The following is a 17,658-nucleotide window of genomic DNA, read 5'->3' as shown; positions in this document are numbered from 1 at the left end:
CACAAAAGCTGGCTATGAAGAAACACAGTTTGAAATTGGAGCATACAAATTCAAAGCCATTTATAGCTTCACCTATTTGGGGTCTAAGATTAACAACAAAAACGACACTACACAAGAAATACACACGAAAATCACGATGGCCAATAAGTGCTTTTATGGTCTAAGAAAATATCTTAAGTCAAGCCAAATTAAAAGAAAAACAAAAGTGTTACTCTATAAATGTCTTATTCGATCAGTGCTTACATACGCATGTGAGACCTGGACAATAAAATATGATATATGATAGCTAGATTTGAGAGTAAAATACTGCGAAGCATTTTTGGTGGAATAAGTAAAAGCGGTACCTGCTTTAGAAGATCAAACACGGAACTTTACCAAGCATATAAAGAACCTGATGTCATTAAATTTATCAAAATTCAAAGGATTAAATGAGCAGGTAAACCAAAAAAGGTTTCAGTGCCAGGCCAGCTGGTAAAAGAAAAAGAGGACGGCCAAACCTAAGATTTTTAGACTGCCTTGAAAAGGACTTACAAGTTTTAAGGATTATAAACTGGAGAACCTTGGCTAAGGGAAGAATGTCTTGGCATAGGCTTGTTGAGAAGGCCCATCCTGGGCTGTTGTGCCAATGAGGAGGAGGAGAAATATTGTAAATGGAATTTCAATAAATTCGTTTTCAATATGGATTTAAATAATACAATACATTGTCATTAAAAAGCATGAGATTTCTTTGCCAACAGCACTGAATTAAAAAGCCTCTCTCATATGAATCGCTACAGCATTTCTTGATGTTAAAATAGAATTAAACATAATTGTGGATGTCTTGAGCTACATAGATAGTTTGCTGAAGGCCGAATAGAAAAATATGCTTTTAACTGACACTAATAGAAATTCATAATTTTACACGTTTTAGCCGCGACTGCAAAATCTTAGAAAGTTTTTCTGAAAAGTATAGAAAATTTCAATTTTTCAATGTTTTTTCCAGTCTCTCCTTTTATTAAATGGGAGGGACACTAGAAAAAATTAACAAATAAACTAAAAAATTTTTTTGCTCACAAATTGATTTGCATTTTGGAATTAAATTCTTATTTTAAGATTCTTCTAAGACAAAATTTTTTAGAAATTAAATTTTAAGCAATCTTTCCAAAGTTTATCAGCAAATAGGTTTTTAATCTAATATTCTCCCTGTTAATTATTGCTTTGGTTTTATTAATGTTTTTTTTCTTTTCCTAAGCTTAAGGATTATTTTGAAACTCTTGATTATGGACTATGTTTTCTACAAGAATTCTAAATAATATTTAAGCCAGTTAATTTCATTTGAATTATAAATATTTAAGCCATTTAATTTCATTTGAATTATAAATATTTAAGCCAGTGGTTACAAATCAACATGTATAGATGAATGACAGTATTTAAGAAAGTGTATAATCTAATACAATGTACAATATGCATGCATTTTTTTTTAAATATTTATAATTTGATTTATAAATATTTATAATCTTCGGGTTCTTTTGAAAAATTTTGACTCTGAGGAATGTTTTAATTTTTAGGTCATATGGAGTTGTTCTTTGGGAAATGGCAACTTTAGCCTCTCAACCATATCAAGGTTTATCAAATGAAGACGTTTTGAAGTTTGTTATTGCAGGAAATACTATGGATAGACCAGAAGATTGTCCTGATTTATTGTAAGATTTTAATTTACGTTAAACTTTATTTATATTGGTTGGGGATGGGGTAATATGTAATCCTCAATTATAAAATCTGTATAAATTGCTAAACATTTTTCTCAATATTTCAGAAAAATAAATAAAATTTCATGATTCATAAAATCAATTAAAATTTATTCAAGTTTAGAAGAATTTTTTTGTGATATTAAGAGAACTATTACAGCTATATTTTCATTTCATCCTCACCCATACCTCCTCCCCAAAAAAATAGATGCCTATTACCCCCATGATTATTTAAAAATTTATTTAATTGATTATGAGTCTTGAATAGGTATACAGTGACTCTGTTTAAGTTGATCACTCACAGTACTTGATTTCAATGTTCAACTTAGACTTTATAGAGGAAGAAAAGTCATTTTATTTTCTATCATTTCTTATTTTATTATTATCGCTATCATGTTGTTTATGCGATTCACATATTTCTTATATGTTACACAAATTTGATATTAAACTGAACTGATTAGCTAAAATATATATATATATACATATTTTGTATGTGATGCATGTCGGATATTTATTACAAATTATTACTTTAAATATCAGTGCACAGGAATATATATATATAAATGCAACTAAAAAACTTGACATTATTTTCATTTCTCCATTTTAAAGTTTATTTTGTTGTAACAAATCTATATGTTACAAAAGCCCTTAATAGTTTTTTCAAGTGGTCAACTCACAAAAACGTTTAAATTGTTTTTAATGCTATTTACATAGAAAATTTCCTATGTGAATTGCTTCTAGAAAGTTTTTTTATTTTATTCATTTATGAAGGGTTAGAATATCATTCAATAACATTGTTGGAAATATTACTTATTTTAGCTGTCAACATGTAAAGTAAACAGGTGGTCAACTTAAGTCAATTGACAATCAAGGTTAACTTAATAAATTTTACTCATTATGAATACTGCACATCTGCTAATCCATGCTGCCATAGCAACCTGTTGTAAGCTAATGAAAAAATTCATTCCTCTGTTCTTCCTTCTTTTTAACAAACCTTATTTCTTAAATAGAGCAATGAATAAACACTGATTTTTTGTTCCTGTGAGAGCATTGAACCCTGAATTCGTTCACAAGTTGATTTATTTATATGTTTTACAATTTAGTTCTTGAATAACTTTCTATGTACAAATATTCCTTCTGTGAAATCCAGTCATTTAGGTTGAGGAAAACTAGACCCAATTAAGATAATTCGATTATCCAAATAATTGATGGAAAAGAGTTATTTCAAAATGGATTACTAGTATGTTTTTTAATATTGTATTTTAATAACTAAATCTTAAAAGTGCAAGTGTTTTGTTCTATATTTTATAGCTACCCACTGATTCTTTTTCCCCCCAAGACGAACTTTTATTATTTATAATTATTGATATTGTTATAAACTTTTAAATCTTGCAGAATAGTCTTTTAAATTAATTTTAACCGTGATCATAGAGCCTATTAAATATAATTTTTCTTTAAACAAAAATTCATTTGAAATTTGCTTTTAATAAATAATTTATCTATTTTATACAGATTCGAAGTGATGACAATGTGTTGGAATAAAAACCCTAAAGCCAGACCAACATTTTTGGAACTAGTCGAAATGTTTTTACCTCACGTGGAAAACATAGTGCAAGATGTTTTTCATTACTTTATGTACAAAGCTAAAACTGAAAATGATGATTCAGTGACTCCAAATACTCCTCTACGCTCATCAATGCGTGAAGAGGAGTCAAATGACCACGATTATAGATATTTTCCAAGTGCAACAATGCTTCCAGAAGAAGATGAGGCAGAAGAAATCGTAAACGGGGGTGAGCTTGTCGAAGCTACTATTTCTTCTGTCGACGAACTTCGGACAGTTCACGTCAATTCTAATGATGGAAGCAAAGGAGTTTCTGTCAATTATTCAGATGGAAGCAAAGGAAGTAAAATTAGTACTCTATCAAATGGTAGTATAGCAAATGGACACGCTTACTGTGCCAAAAGTAACTGATAGTACGGACATTTTGGTGTTTCTTTTCCTCTTGTTTTGAACTTCCGCAATAATTTATTTATCAACATGGCATTTTTCTCCACGGACTTTCTCATTGAAGGATGTTACCATATTGTAATATAAATTCATGCGTCTGCTACGTTTCCAGGGGTTCTTCTTCTTTTAAGGTTGTGAATGTTGAAGCACCGAAGATCAGAAATTTTTTAAGTAATAATATTTCTTGCTTGTAATGTTTTAAGTATTGTTTAAATTTTAAAAATGTATGTTTGTTAGTGTTATCTTGATGGCTTTAAAGAAAATTAAGATGTAATATTAAAAAAAAAAAGGCTACAGTAATGATGATTATTAAAATTTCTTAATTTTTTGTCTTTTAAATTCTAATTAAAGAATTATAGTAATCAACTATTTCACAGATTTTTCTTTACAATAGTCTGAAATTAAAAAAGAAACTGTTCTAAATGCCAATTACTCTCTCAGATTTATTTTAAATGACTGAATGGGATATCAAAAAAGAAAATTGTTTTGTTCATTTTGTTGAATTATAATTGGTATGAAACATCTGAATATTTATCAAAACTTCGTAAAGCACCATACAAAGAAAACTAAAAGCTATGTACTTCAAGAAGAACGAATCATCCCTCATCAGGTAGTTATCAGTTTTAAATTTTTCGTGTATGGTGTTTTATTAAAGTTTTAAAAAATGCTCATTGTAGTTCAAAATAATTCTTTTTCAACCTAATCAAATTTCACATTTAAAATTAATAAAATGCTACACTGAGAAATTTTCTAATTAATTGCTGTTAATGCTTCTGTTTACTTTTGTTTGTTAGACAAGTGAGTTAATATAAAAACTGCTTTTATTTTCCTTCTGATGAAACAGCCTATCATATATATAGCCATCTTTTCTCTGACCTCAATTATATATTTGAACAAATCTCAGTGCACCTTCTTCCAAAGCAACTGCAGTGATATTTTTATAACTGTTTGCTTTTTATTTGCTACAATGTAGTTGATCATTAATCTCATGCAATTTAAACATTTCATAATAAGTGTTCTTGTCGTATTCATTTTTTTTTTTTTAATATTGTTGGTTTATTGTAAAATTGTATGTCCCAAATGTAACCTGTAAAGCATGTTTTCATAGAGTAATTTATTGTTCATGATTTATTATATTTTTTTTAATAAAAATGTTACATTGTTTTATACTGGTGAATTTTTTAATTTATGCTTAAAAATTGTATTAAATCTGAGCAAATTGAGCATCATTTTATGTCTACATTTTTACAGAAACCGAAAAACAAATTCTTTTTCAATTTCATTATATTTTTGAAACCAGTAAACATGATATTTTATATTATTATAGGAAAAAGGATATAACAATTATGCTAAAACAGTAATTTAAGAGTTTGACTGTTAGAAAATCAAGATTAAAAGCAGCTAAACTGATAACATGAATAAAAATGTAATATATATTTTTTTTATTTGTTTATTGTATACAATGTTTTGATATATATATTTAATGTATGAAGCCTTACATTCTTCTTTGATTATTTCCAAGGGCTTACTAATTGAAGAGGTTTGTAATTTAAAAAATAATTTCATAAAATAAAATAATAAAAAAAAATGCATATGAAGAAGTTTTGAAATTAAAAGGAAAAGAGATGATAAAATTTAAATCAAACCAAATACTGAATCAATTTAAATCAATTTTTTTTTTATGCTGACTGTTGATGTGAAGTGTTATCTTGTATTAATTACTAACTTAGTATGGTGAATTTTAATGATTAATTTAACACTGAAATAAATTAAAACTTACGCTGTATTATAATTTGAATTATTTTGCTAATTATTTTATTTACAAGATGATGGTCAACTGTAAAAATATTGAAAGATTCAATTTTAAATATAATTACTCCTTTTTTTAGTTACAATCTGGTATTAAAAAAATTTAAAAAAAATGACAACAAAAATTATTTTGAAAAACCAATTAAAATGTAATAAAAGAAAATAAGAAATTTACAAAAATAACACATAAAGAGTGAAATGTTTTTATAATTTATCATTTTAAAAAATTAAGAATATTGGGTATACTTGTTAAAAAGTTGCTTTGTTATATACAAACATATGTTTTTTAATTAACATTTTTCTGGTTTTCTAAATTGTTGGAAATAAACAAAGCTGAAAAGTTGTACAATGGAACTTACTGATAGGATTCACGTGTAAATATTCTTTTTCAAAGAAGAAATTTTTTTGTTGTTGTTGCACTTGAAGACTTAATTTTATCTGTGATTTTTTGCTCTAGAATTCCTATTCAGTATATGTTAAAACATTATATGTGTTTCATAAACATATCTGCACTTATAAACAATACAATTTTCATTGTAAATGCCTATGAGTTATAACATATCTGTATTCTATTTTATGCTTTTGCTTCTTTTTTATTTCAAATTCAAAATTGAATGCTACTTGTGATGATACTATGAATCAAAACAATTCGGCTCAGCAAAAAGGGTTAAAAGATTCTATGTGTTATAAATAATTATGTAAATTCATTGATAAAATGAAAATGGTATGAAAGCATTTTAAATTTTTAAAACAAATCAACTTAATTATTGAAATTGCTCTTAAGACTTTACAAGACATCATTAATCATGTAAGACATAATTGTAAAAAATTTACATTTTCACAATAACCAATTGTAAAAAAATTGCCGAAATTTTTTGGATCTTAGAAATTTCACAGTGCAGTTGAATTATTTATAAATATAATATCATTTAATTTTTTCTTCCTTTTTAGTTTATACTGGAAGAATTTTCTAATTTCTTAATTCTGCACTGAAATTGATTTATCTTTTATATAACAAACAATTATTACAAAACTTTAATCAAGCTACAGGCATGATTACTTGACAAATTTTGAACATCTATTTAAAAAGATTTCTTTTTATTTTGCTGCCATCAAACGATCCAAGATGGCTTAAATGTTTTGACAAATAGTAATGCATAAAAAAAAAATTAAAAAAATTAAATGACTTAACATTGATTTATATCTGCTTTAGTTACACTGCTATTAATAAATTAATGTTGCCTAATATGATTTTAACTTCAATAGCATGTTAAAATGTATTCTATAAAGCCTTTGAAGGCAATACATTCTTGAAAGTTAATGATTTAACTGTTAAAACAGTTAAAAACGAATTCAATCTTAATTGTCTAGCGGCTCATCTTTTTCGATAATCAATAACAGTTCCCGTATATTCTGGTGTATAAGTCAACCCTCTATTTTTCATAACAAATTTCTAGTATGTCGTGTGTATAAGTAGAGTGCTGAAAAAACGAAATATTAAAATTAATTAAGTCTACTAAATTTTCTCAAGTTAAAATAATGATAAGCTTTTGAATAAATTATCTTCACTTTTTTTATTCTTATTTTTTTATCATAACCTAATTTAAAGTATTGCACATTAAAAAAAGTTATTGAAAAGGCTAAATTGATACAGAATTATTCATATCTATATCATTGTTTATAATGCACCGATATTCCACTATCAACGAATGTACAGCTTTATTACTAGTGTATAAATCAAGCCCCAGCTTTTAGTAAAACTTTAGAGGTTTGAAAAGAATACTTAAACACCGGGGTATACGGTATTTGTATTTTCAATTAAACATAGGCCTTCATGTACATGCTCAATATATACAACTACCAATCATTGATTTAAAGTGAGTAGCGACTTTTAATATGACTCACATTTACAGTTTATACGCAACATTTAATTTGTAAATAGTACTTTGAAAAAATATTACATTGTAGTAGAAAATAGAATTTTCCAATGAAACTATTTTTCACACGCATCATTTTATAAATATAAAGCTGAAAATTGTTAACTTTCATATCTTGTTATTTTGCTAGTCTCCCCGGTATAATTTGAATATAAAATTCAATTTTTTTCGGTAATATTTGTCAATGTGTGTAATTTGAAAAAGGAATCAATTTTATAAAGATGACTTTTTTTGTACAATATAAAATCATAAAAATCGGATTTAATTATTAAATCCCATTTTATATATGTATAATAAATTCAGTTTTTATTATTCATACATAAAATTGAATTTAATGATTATAAATATACTTAAAATACATTTATGAAAATGAAACTTGGGGCCATATAAACCACACTTTCACCAAAAGAGACATTTTTAAATCAAATCATTCTTTAGCATTTTTTCTAGATAGGTACTGTATAAGTTTTTGGAATATCTAATGCATAACAGCACAGAAACATCGTATTGCCTACAGAAAAGTCACAGTGTTTTTAACTAAAAATGCTCTCTCGAACAATTTGAAAATGTGGCTTATTATTTCTTCTTTGGTATTCAAATAAATATGCTTTATTTATTTATTTTTAAAATAAAACATTTTTATTTCATATTCTATTTTTCAAAATGTACTAATTGTTTTTGTGGACATTTTTTAAAAAAATTTAGTTTTATAGCTGCAGATTATTCTAATATTTTTATGATTTCTTACGTTGCTTACATAATTGTATAAAAATCATTCTTGTATTGAAATTTGCTAGCGGGTCTGGTGTTCATTTGTTATTTTAATTTATTTAATATTTCTCTCAAAAAGTATTCTTTACCTTAAAAAAAAATGTTGCTAATTCATTGTTGCTGTAAAGTGCCAATTTCTGTATACTGTCATTGTATTCATTATCATTTTTTGTTTACATAAAGTTTAAATGCACTATTTGTATTTCCATGAGTCATTATTCAAAAAAATACACATTAAAAATACTTATTTAATGTTCTTAAATAAGAAGCTTCCTTAAAAAGCTCAAAATTATCTCTAAAAATTTTAATTTCTTGAGGGTGAGAATTTTATTTTACCACATTTAATTACTCCTTAAAAGAACCTCATTGCCCAGTTGATCTTTATTATATTGAATTCAAACTGCATCTAGTGATGCTGGGATATAAAAATCATAGATCTAGGACAATACCTCCTTAAAAAAAAAAGGCCTCAGCTCGGGTTACCATAAACAATAAATTTGTTTCTTTAGTAGTTCAAACTTAATGACATCATTTTTCCCCTGTGTAGCTTAATAGCCTGAACATAATCACATATTTCTTATTTACCTCCACTGTGCAGTTTATGTTTGTTACATTGAACTACTAAATCGATTTGTGCTGAGGCCTTCTCTCTTCTAGGAGGTGTTGGCTAAGCACCCTTTCCTTATTGTAAATGGAAAAAAGTTTAACAACTTTACATGTAGTGTTTTGGTAGGAATGGGTAAATAAAGGTAAAACTTGCATTTAGATATAATAGGTATTGATTTTTAACCAGATTTGCATGAAACCAATCCCGTGACAAGATGATAGGAATAAAAGAATTTTACAAATAAAAAATACAATTTAATGCTTGTACGTATTTATGCGTTAGCTGTCCTATTAAACAAATGCAGTAGTGTTTCCAATGTTTTTTTTTTAAACGCTTAATTGAATGAGATTAAATACGATTAAATGGGGCTATTATTTCAGAAATCACAATGGTTATAATTTCTAAATTATTAATTTGATCGACTCAGTATTTATCTCATTCAATTTAACAACAAAAAAAAACATACTGTAAATAGCTATGGGACGGGACAGCAAAGCTAAATGGGCAAACAAGTAAAAATGTGGTTGAAATTTAAATTTTTGATTCAGATTTTTTTTCCACTTCACTCCAATGGGTAATAGTTCTAAAGCGGGTAGAGTAGACTATATAAGTTATTTTTACTCCCTGAAAGGAAATTTTATAGTGTAGAAGGTTCTTTTAATTTATTTCCAAACAGGGAACACTTTAGAAAAAGTATGTAGTTCTAGAACGTTTTACCAACATCCTGAAAAAATTTAAAAATAAGAAAAAAATCATAGTAAAATTTTTAAAAAGATACTCGAAAACTCACTGCTTTACCTTTTCAATCTTAGTAATGAATTCCATTTTTTAAACTGGAAAGGTAAAGGAATAAGTTTTTGAAGAATCTATTTACAACCAGATTTTTTACGTAAGCCTACAATTACGCTAATTTAAAAAATAGGTAAAATAAATTAGATTAAAAAATTTTATACTATAAATCTTAGTAAATCGAATGATTTTGTAGGTCTAAGAATTAACTTTTAATTATTTTTCTTGGTTCACTATACTTGAATAATATTTTATAATCTACCTTTATTTAGTATAACTTTTAAACAGTGACAAACCGAATAATTTAATTGAAATGCAATGAATAAGGTAAACAATGGCATTAAATACAGGAAAAATGTCATTTTGTTAAATATTTTGAGACACTAAAATGATTAAACCATATAATAAATAAAGTTATAATCCAAGTACGAATTTGGGTGACAATAAAATAATAAGTGAGATTTGAATTCCACAAAAAAAAAAAACTTTCAGAAAATAGAGAATAAAAATTTAATGGTTTTTGCAATCGTTATTCTTAATACTTAAAAGATAGACATGAATCTCGAAAAGAAAAATATTAATTGCTATGTTAAATATAATATTAAATTTGCGTTTATGTATTGACAATCAGGGGGGGGAGGAAATAGGTGATTTGATTAATCGCTTCTGATTCACACTTGGTGACCATGTCATCAAATTAAATAAAACAACCCTACAGGCACTTATAATAGATTTTATTTTTTCAAAACACTTATAAAGAATCAAATCTTCCATTTGAGTAATATTTTTGCGCTTATAATACTATAATATGTATTTAAGTCAAGTAACTTCTATTTCATAGTTTAATGTAGGGCGCAATAAGTAGTAGCACACGAGTCAAAATTAGATGTACTTAATCCAATGTAAATTACATGCACAAAGCTGATCAAAAAGTAGTTTAGATTCAAAAAAAGGAAAGACAACTAAGTCTTATTTTGGTACTCCAGGTTCATGGGACCCTTATTGTATTAACCTACATAAAATGTGAAATGATTTTAAAGACTCAAATTGAGAAAAAAAAAAATTTCCCTTCCTCAAAGAAGAGCTTTCAAGTCCACATGTTTGATGGTCACAATTGACGTTGATTTAAGTAAGAGAAAATTATTTCTGAAATACTAACCTCAGATTTCTTAACACAGAAAAAAAAAACTACAATTTTAAAGCTTATGAAATTGTAATATATGACATTTTGATTTTTGAAAAAACTTTATAAGCTAAGTACTAGTATGTTAAAAACTGGTATGAATTTTTCAGCTGAATCATAACACTACTACTTATTCTTTAAGTTAAGGTTGGCTAATAAAAGGTCGAGAAAACAATGAGACTCAATTTAAACTTTCATCAGATCAAATATTTTCTTCAGTTTCACCAGATTTAAAATACTCATTAACCGTAAATGCTAACAAGATAAGATTTGTATTACTTTTTATAATAAGAAACTAACATTGAAAAGAACTACTCTTTTAAAATTTCACTGGAAACTATACTCGGTGAAGAGAACTTATCAAGAATAAATAAAAGGATATCAGCTTTGTGCCTGAATCATTCTTTATTGGATAATCTAAGAGCCTCTTTTGCTAACTTGGTTGGTTGGTGTCGTATCCTCTATTGAATCATATTTCATGGTGTGCTTGAATAGTTTTTGTTATTTCTATAAAACATCATAAGGGGGGGGGGGTTGCCAGAGCCTACGAAGAGGTTGGACTTCTGCCTGTTGGACCGCAGGAGGTATTTTATTTCCCTCCTACCACCCAAAGGTATTAGCTGATGGAGGCATTCCCAGATCCGCCACCTGGGGACGCGCTCTCTAGGGGTTACAGGCTCTCCCGAGAGGCTAACTTAGTTTAAAATATAATAAATAAAATCCCATAAAATTTATTTTATTAAATTTAATAACTTAAACTTAATATAGTAAAACCTTCTTTAACACCCATCTCTAAACTACGGCAACCTCTGAAGAACAGTAATATGGTAGTACAGTACAGAACCCGTTATCCAGAAAACCAAAAAACCGGAACGAAATTCGGTAAATTTTCCCGTCATTTAAAAAAAAAAAAATTTTTTTCCTCATAGGATTTTTTGTTCTTTTTTTAAAGATGTTTATCATACCATAACTTTGGAAATAATAATTAGTGTATTACTTCATCGTTTTTTCTTCTTTTTAAGATTATTTCCAAATATTTTTCTTTTCAGTTGGGTTTAATAATAAAAAAAACGGCTTTTTGCAGCGATTCAGAAAACCGCAAAAATCAGTTATCCGGAATAGCGATGGTCCCGATCGTTCCGGATAATCGGTTCTCTTCTGTATATGTTTTTTATATTAGCGAAAAACCTATAAACAGCTATTTCCGTACAATGGCCACCAGTTGCATGCTTGACTTTAGCTTCAAGGTCTATTTTAGTCAACTTTTTTCATTCATTCATCTCTGGCTTGCAATAATTTTATTTGATCGTTACTAAATGTATTATCCCTTGATGATTATTACATTTCAATTATTGTAAAAGAAATTTTCACAGCTTTCTCACAGAAGTCGATAAGAGGCACAATTCGACAGCTTTATTTACAGATAACCTGTTTTTATTTATTTATTTATTTTATGGGTGTCTGCAAGAATTAAATTAATCTTGTACCAGCATTCACAATGGATTGAAATTCCTGGAGCTTCATCGGTAAACTTTAGTTTTAAACGATTCAGTGAAATTATTTACACATGCACCTAAACAATATTTGTTCACAGGTTCCTTTTTTTTTTTTCTTTAAAATTTGGAAACTGGTAATTATGTTTGAAGAAGAATTTTTTTGTGTGTTTGAAACAAGTGTTTGAAATACAGGTGCGAATTGAAAGCAAAAATTCCTGACATAAACATATAAAACCAAAGATATTAAGGATAGTAAAAAAGAAATAAGCTACACCAAATGACTGAGGAAACATGCAAATATAAAATAAAAAGTAATAATTATTCGATCAATATTTAAGTGGATCAAATCTACAGTTTGAGATTTCTATATTGGATCATTATTTAAGTGAATTAAATCTGTTTTTATTTGCTTTTGTTTTTCATCTTTTAAACAATCAATTAATTTCTAACTCCAAATAGTGACTACCTCTTGATGTCGGTCACATCACAGTCCAGCAAGGGACCGTTATTCAAACAGTTTTACTTTATATAACTGTTCAATTATTACTAATAAGGAAATAATAATCAATATTTAAAGGTATTAAATATTCAATTTTACTGTATGAATTGAAATTTTAAAATGTACATCCTTATAAAGACTTATATGGTCAACTTCATTAATTTTTAGCATATGCTGTATGACCTGCTCTTTAAAAATAGTGATATAAATTTTTTGAAGCTTGCAACAACAAGCATAATAAAGAATAATTTTCTTTAACCTCAAGAAAAAAAGCAACAATTTAGTTTAAGTATTTTTAATTCTTTAAAGTCATAACAAGAATTAAAGAAAATGCTAAGTACAAAATATAAATTTTCTTAAAATTTTAGGAATACAAGTAAAAAAGAAAATTCTTAACATTTATATTTTTCACTTGTATTCCTAACATTTTCTCTGTTTATGAATTCTGATAGCACGTTTTTTTTTCACTAAAAGTCTTTATACAAATTAAATTTAATACTTTATCCTCAATGACTGAACTCAAAAACCTAGACTTATAAAGACTCAGTCTGAAACAAATGGTAGAGATTTTAAATTTATTACAGACTTACAATATAAGCACATTTGCAGAAAGATTTAATATAATGAATGAATTACATTATATCATTCTACATTAACCTTTGAAAGTCGTTAATATATAATCTTAGCATGCCATTTTCGAAGAACTTGTTTGGAAAGCATTAATTTTATTTCTCACAATTTAAGTAGTTGTATATATTTCTAACATTAAATGATAAGTCTAGGAAGAATTAATCATCTCTACTCACTCCAAGTTCTTCTTCCTTTTTTCGTATTTTATCATCTATATTTATAAAATAATTCAATTTGCATAAAGATTCCCTAGCTTTGTCAATATTTTTCTCTTTAAATGCTAAAGAAACATCAGAAAAAAGCAATTGTAACTTAGCATCATTTACATGACGTATAGATTCTAAAGTGTTAGCTGCTTTACAGTCCTCAATGTCTTCATTAACTTCCATAACATTGGCTAGAAATTCGGAAGGCAATTGAATTTCATCTTCAACTAAAGGCTTACGATGGAGTTCAAGCAAATAGAGGCCTCTATCAATTGGACGGAGCAATGTTTGGTATGCCTTGTTGACTAAAGCTGACTGTTCTGCTGAATACTTCTTTTCTTTCTGAAAAACAAACAATGTAAAGTTTATTAATAAAAACTGTTAAAGATATTACTTATGTCCTTGAGTAAAAAAAGCACTACGAGAAGAGACATTGGTTGTTCAAGGGGATCTTGGATCAATTTTTAGAATAACAACATATGGTAGTTTGCATCAAAAACCTTATAAATTGCTTCACAATATTTATTCAGAATTTAAAATCTAACTATATATTCCATTATCTAAAAATAGATTTATTTATTCATATTTAAGAGAGGTAGAAATTAATAAAAAGTCATCTAAGGATCAGCAACTAAAACATTGCTCTAAACAGTCATATTTTCTTTGGTTTGTCTGCATGCTCCTCTTCAATTTTTTAAAAAAAAATTCTACAAATTTTCAAATCAAAATAAGAATTATTTATTTTTTTGGGAAACAAATTAAAAAATGTAATAAGGCTTCATATAAATCAAAATCTTATCATTAAATTTTACTAAACAGATTTAACGACAGCATATTTATCATAGGTAAAACATTGTACTAAATATTAAGAGTAAAAAAAAAAGAGTCATTAAAGCAAAATTAAATGACAATGGGTAGTATTCAAAATTACAATGAAAAGATACAAATTAACACAGCAAATCAAAGAAATTAAATCATCGCCTTCCCTTTGTACTGGATTGATGGCTACCAGCTTGCGGGACAACTGATAATTATTTTACAGTGCTCAAAGTCAAATTTTGGTGATGTTTCATTAGTTCTTAACAAAGAAAAAAAAATTTAACTGAGCAATTGTGTCATTTTCTAATGCTATGTTTAGAGACTTTAAATGCATGTAACTGAGTTAGAAAAAATCAAACAGTTCTGATAATTTTTGTGAAGCTAACTCTCAATGTCATTTTACAGTTATTCCAATTTTTATAAACTTGTACTAATTTAAAAAAAAAAAAATTAAGAATCAAAACACTAGGTGTTACAGGCATAACTATAACACAATATAAGAGCCACTTTATAATTTTTAAGTTTCGTAAATGTTAAGTAAATGTAAACAACAGCAATCTCAAGCTTTTGACCTGCTCTACTTTCGGTTTCAAAGTATACAGCTGCTTACTACAGCTTATTCGGTGAGGTCATATATTAACACAGATAATTTTGTTTTTAATAAAAGAGATAAATTATATTCTTTCTGTACTCAAATTTTCCGTATTTCATAAGATATTAAATAATTCTGGTGAGTTTGAAGTGAAAATTTGTTTTTGTTACTTATAGATGTATTGTTAAAATAGGTGACATGGCTGTTAGATTTAGAAAGAACTCGCCTTTTTGGCCTCTTCATATTCGATCATTACTGTTAGTTCATGTTGCAAGCCGTGCACCACCATACGTAAGTGTTAGCATATTGTTCGATCAACGAGATTAAGTTCCTTTTACAAATTATCATTTAATTAAATTTCGATGTTGGTATATGGTTGACAAGGTGAGAAGTGTTTCATAAGGATTCCTTTTTTCAAATGACGATTCTGATAATGATTTTTATTAAACGCAAATAATAATTCAGGTAAAAAATATGTGTATACAAGAAATATTACTTAAAAAAGTCTAAAAACACAATGATACCTTGTGAGCCAAAGGCTTCAAAAAAGTAACCCGGAAGTATAGGCAGTAGAGAGCTTGCAGTGCACCTAAGTGTAGAAAACACCACATCCATAGCAGAAACAATTATTTTAACAAAAATTTATAAACCGACCTAATTTTTTCATGGGTTGAATTACATGAGTGGTGATGACTCAGTGGATAGAGGGTTCGTCTACTAATGAGATGAACCGGGTTTGAATCCCAGAGATGACTGGTCAATATGAATTCCATATACCCGGCTTGCACCAACCACAGTGCTGAGGTAAAATATACTCATTGGTAGACGAATTACAGCTTAGAGCCCACTTGCCGTTAGGCTATTCGTAGGAGGTTTTCGTGGTTACATCAAAAAGTCCACCACAAAGGCAAAATTTCTCCCAATACTTGATCCAAAAGTTCCCTTATCTTCTAATGGGTTCAAAATTACAAGCCTGTTGATTGTGTTCAAAATTACGAGGCTACAGGGTTAAACATTAGTAGTTGTAAACACTAAAAATTGGGTTGGCTGTTCAACAACGGTTATGAAATAAAAATATAATAAAACTAAATTGCATGCATTTGAATTCTACAACTAATAGATTTATTAATGATGAAATTACTGTAAGTTTGCAAATTTACTTCTTAATAAGTTGATAAACACTGATCAAAATAAAGGATAAATATAGATTCATTGCACCTACTTCCTTTGCCAGGACTTTTTTTTAACTAATAAAAATTTTTAAAAAATGTGTCTTGGCTTGCCCAGTAGTTCAGCTACGAGGGGGGAGATTTCATATCCTGATCTGTGGCAGAATAATCGCCAAATCTTGGAAACTTCCGGGCAGTGGCCTGCGAGAAACTAAACAAAACATCACAGTGAGGGACCAACTCGAAAGGTATAACTCGTAGCCACCCCCAGGCAAACATCTACATGTTTTGTTTTTTTTTAAATTTGCAAGTTTAAAATATATTTGGCACCTTGGCGATTGTAGTATGCGCGACAGATCACGACACAGAAATATCCTCGAAGACACTTATTATTATGACGACACTGTTTAATGTATTAGGTTAAAATATATAGTGAGTGAATTTGAGAAAAACATAGTTATAGATGCTATGTCTGGCAGGAGAGACATAGTAAATAACAGATTTGGGGTTTTGTGAATGCATTCTTAAAATTCCATTATTAAAAAATAAATCAGAACTTACATCTGATCTAGTAGCAAACTTATCGGGATGAAGAAGCGTTTGCAATCTTCGAAATTTAATACTCAGATTTCTAACATCTACATCAAATTGAGGAATTTCTTTAAATATTTCGAAATGGTTCAGCTGTTTGGGTTCTTGAACAGTTTCACACGCCATACATACTAAGTCACGCTCAGCAACAACTGCATTACACTGCCAGCACCTATTTGTCGATAGGCTAAATAAACGGATAATCTCTACATCGCGCTGATGCAAACATAGAGGAGAAAATTTAAAAATTCTTGGATTGAAAATCAACTTCTTACAATCATTAGAATCATAAGCGATTCGGCGTTTTGAGGATCTATAGAGTTTAAAATCAACTGATCGTCTTAACAAATGCTGTACTTTCGTTACTAAAAACTTATTTCCCCATTTTTGAAAAACAGTATTCATTTCAATAACTCACACAATTCAATATATATATTTTTGCGATAAAAACCTTTCAATAATATATAAGAGTATTGATTGAAAAATAATAAACGTGCTCGTATTTCAATAATATATAACGATATTGATCAAATTTACATTATTTAAAATAAGTTTCGATATCGGTCTGGTCAATAATAAATAAATATAAACAGTCGCAATACCACGCCTCTTTCCATAATGCCGCAAGAGTGGTCACAGTTTAAAGTTATTGAAAATATTTATTTTAAAAATTTACTTTACAAAACCTCAATACTTCATCATAATCTCAAATAATGCTCTAAAGTTTTTTAAATGCAAATTTAGTCTTTGAATAAATTATAAAAATTAATATATAAGAACAAGTTTCATTTTTATAAAGATCACTGTATCCGCATTTATTGC

The 17,658-nt window shown here is 27.8% G+C and overlaps 2 protein-coding genes across 6 annotated transcripts in view; one reads left to right on the top strand and one right to left on the bottom strand.

Moving 5' to 3' along the window:
- Positions 1-5,348, top strand: part of LOC107449842 (insulin-like growth factor 1 receptor) — a 156,679-nt gene extending 151,331 nt beyond the window's left edge. For all 5 annotated transcript variants that reach the window (XM_043042330.2, XM_071177488.1, XM_071177487.1 and 2 more), the window contains 2 exons: positions 1,548-1,682; positions 3,240-5,348. In XM_043042330.2, coding sequence (XP_042898264.1) covers positions 1,548-1,682; positions 3,240-3,702 — 598 coding nt within the window. In that variant the 3' untranslated portion in view covers positions 3,703-5,348. The remainder of the gene's footprint in view (positions 1-1,547; positions 1,683-3,239) is intronic.
- Positions 5,349-13,108: 7,760 nt separating this feature from the next.
- Positions 13,109-17,473, bottom strand: LOC107449840 (iron-sulfur cluster co-chaperone protein HscB-like protein, mitochondrial). The gene is made up of 2 exons (XM_016065499.4): positions 16,807-17,473; positions 13,109-14,007 (listed from the first exon to the last, which is right to left on the bottom strand). Exons 1-2 carry the CDS (start codon positions 17,239-17,241, stop codon positions 13,618-13,620), a joined length of 825 nt encoding a protein of 274 aa, XP_015920985.2. The 5' UTR covers positions 17,242-17,473; the 3' UTR covers positions 13,109-13,617.
- Between the last annotated feature and the right edge of the window lie 185 nt (positions 17,474-17,658).

The sequence above is a fragment of the Parasteatoda tepidariorum genome, chromosome 2 (assembly GCF_043381705.1).
Source record: "Parasteatoda tepidariorum isolate YZ-2023 chromosome 2, CAS_Ptep_4.0, whole genome shotgun sequence".
NCBI classification, from domain to species: Eukaryota; Metazoa; Arthropoda; class Arachnida; order Araneae; family Theridiidae; genus Parasteatoda; species Parasteatoda tepidariorum.
The sequence above is the reverse complement of the archived record's forward strand: the minus strand, read 5'-3'. Positions and strand labels throughout refer to the sequence as shown.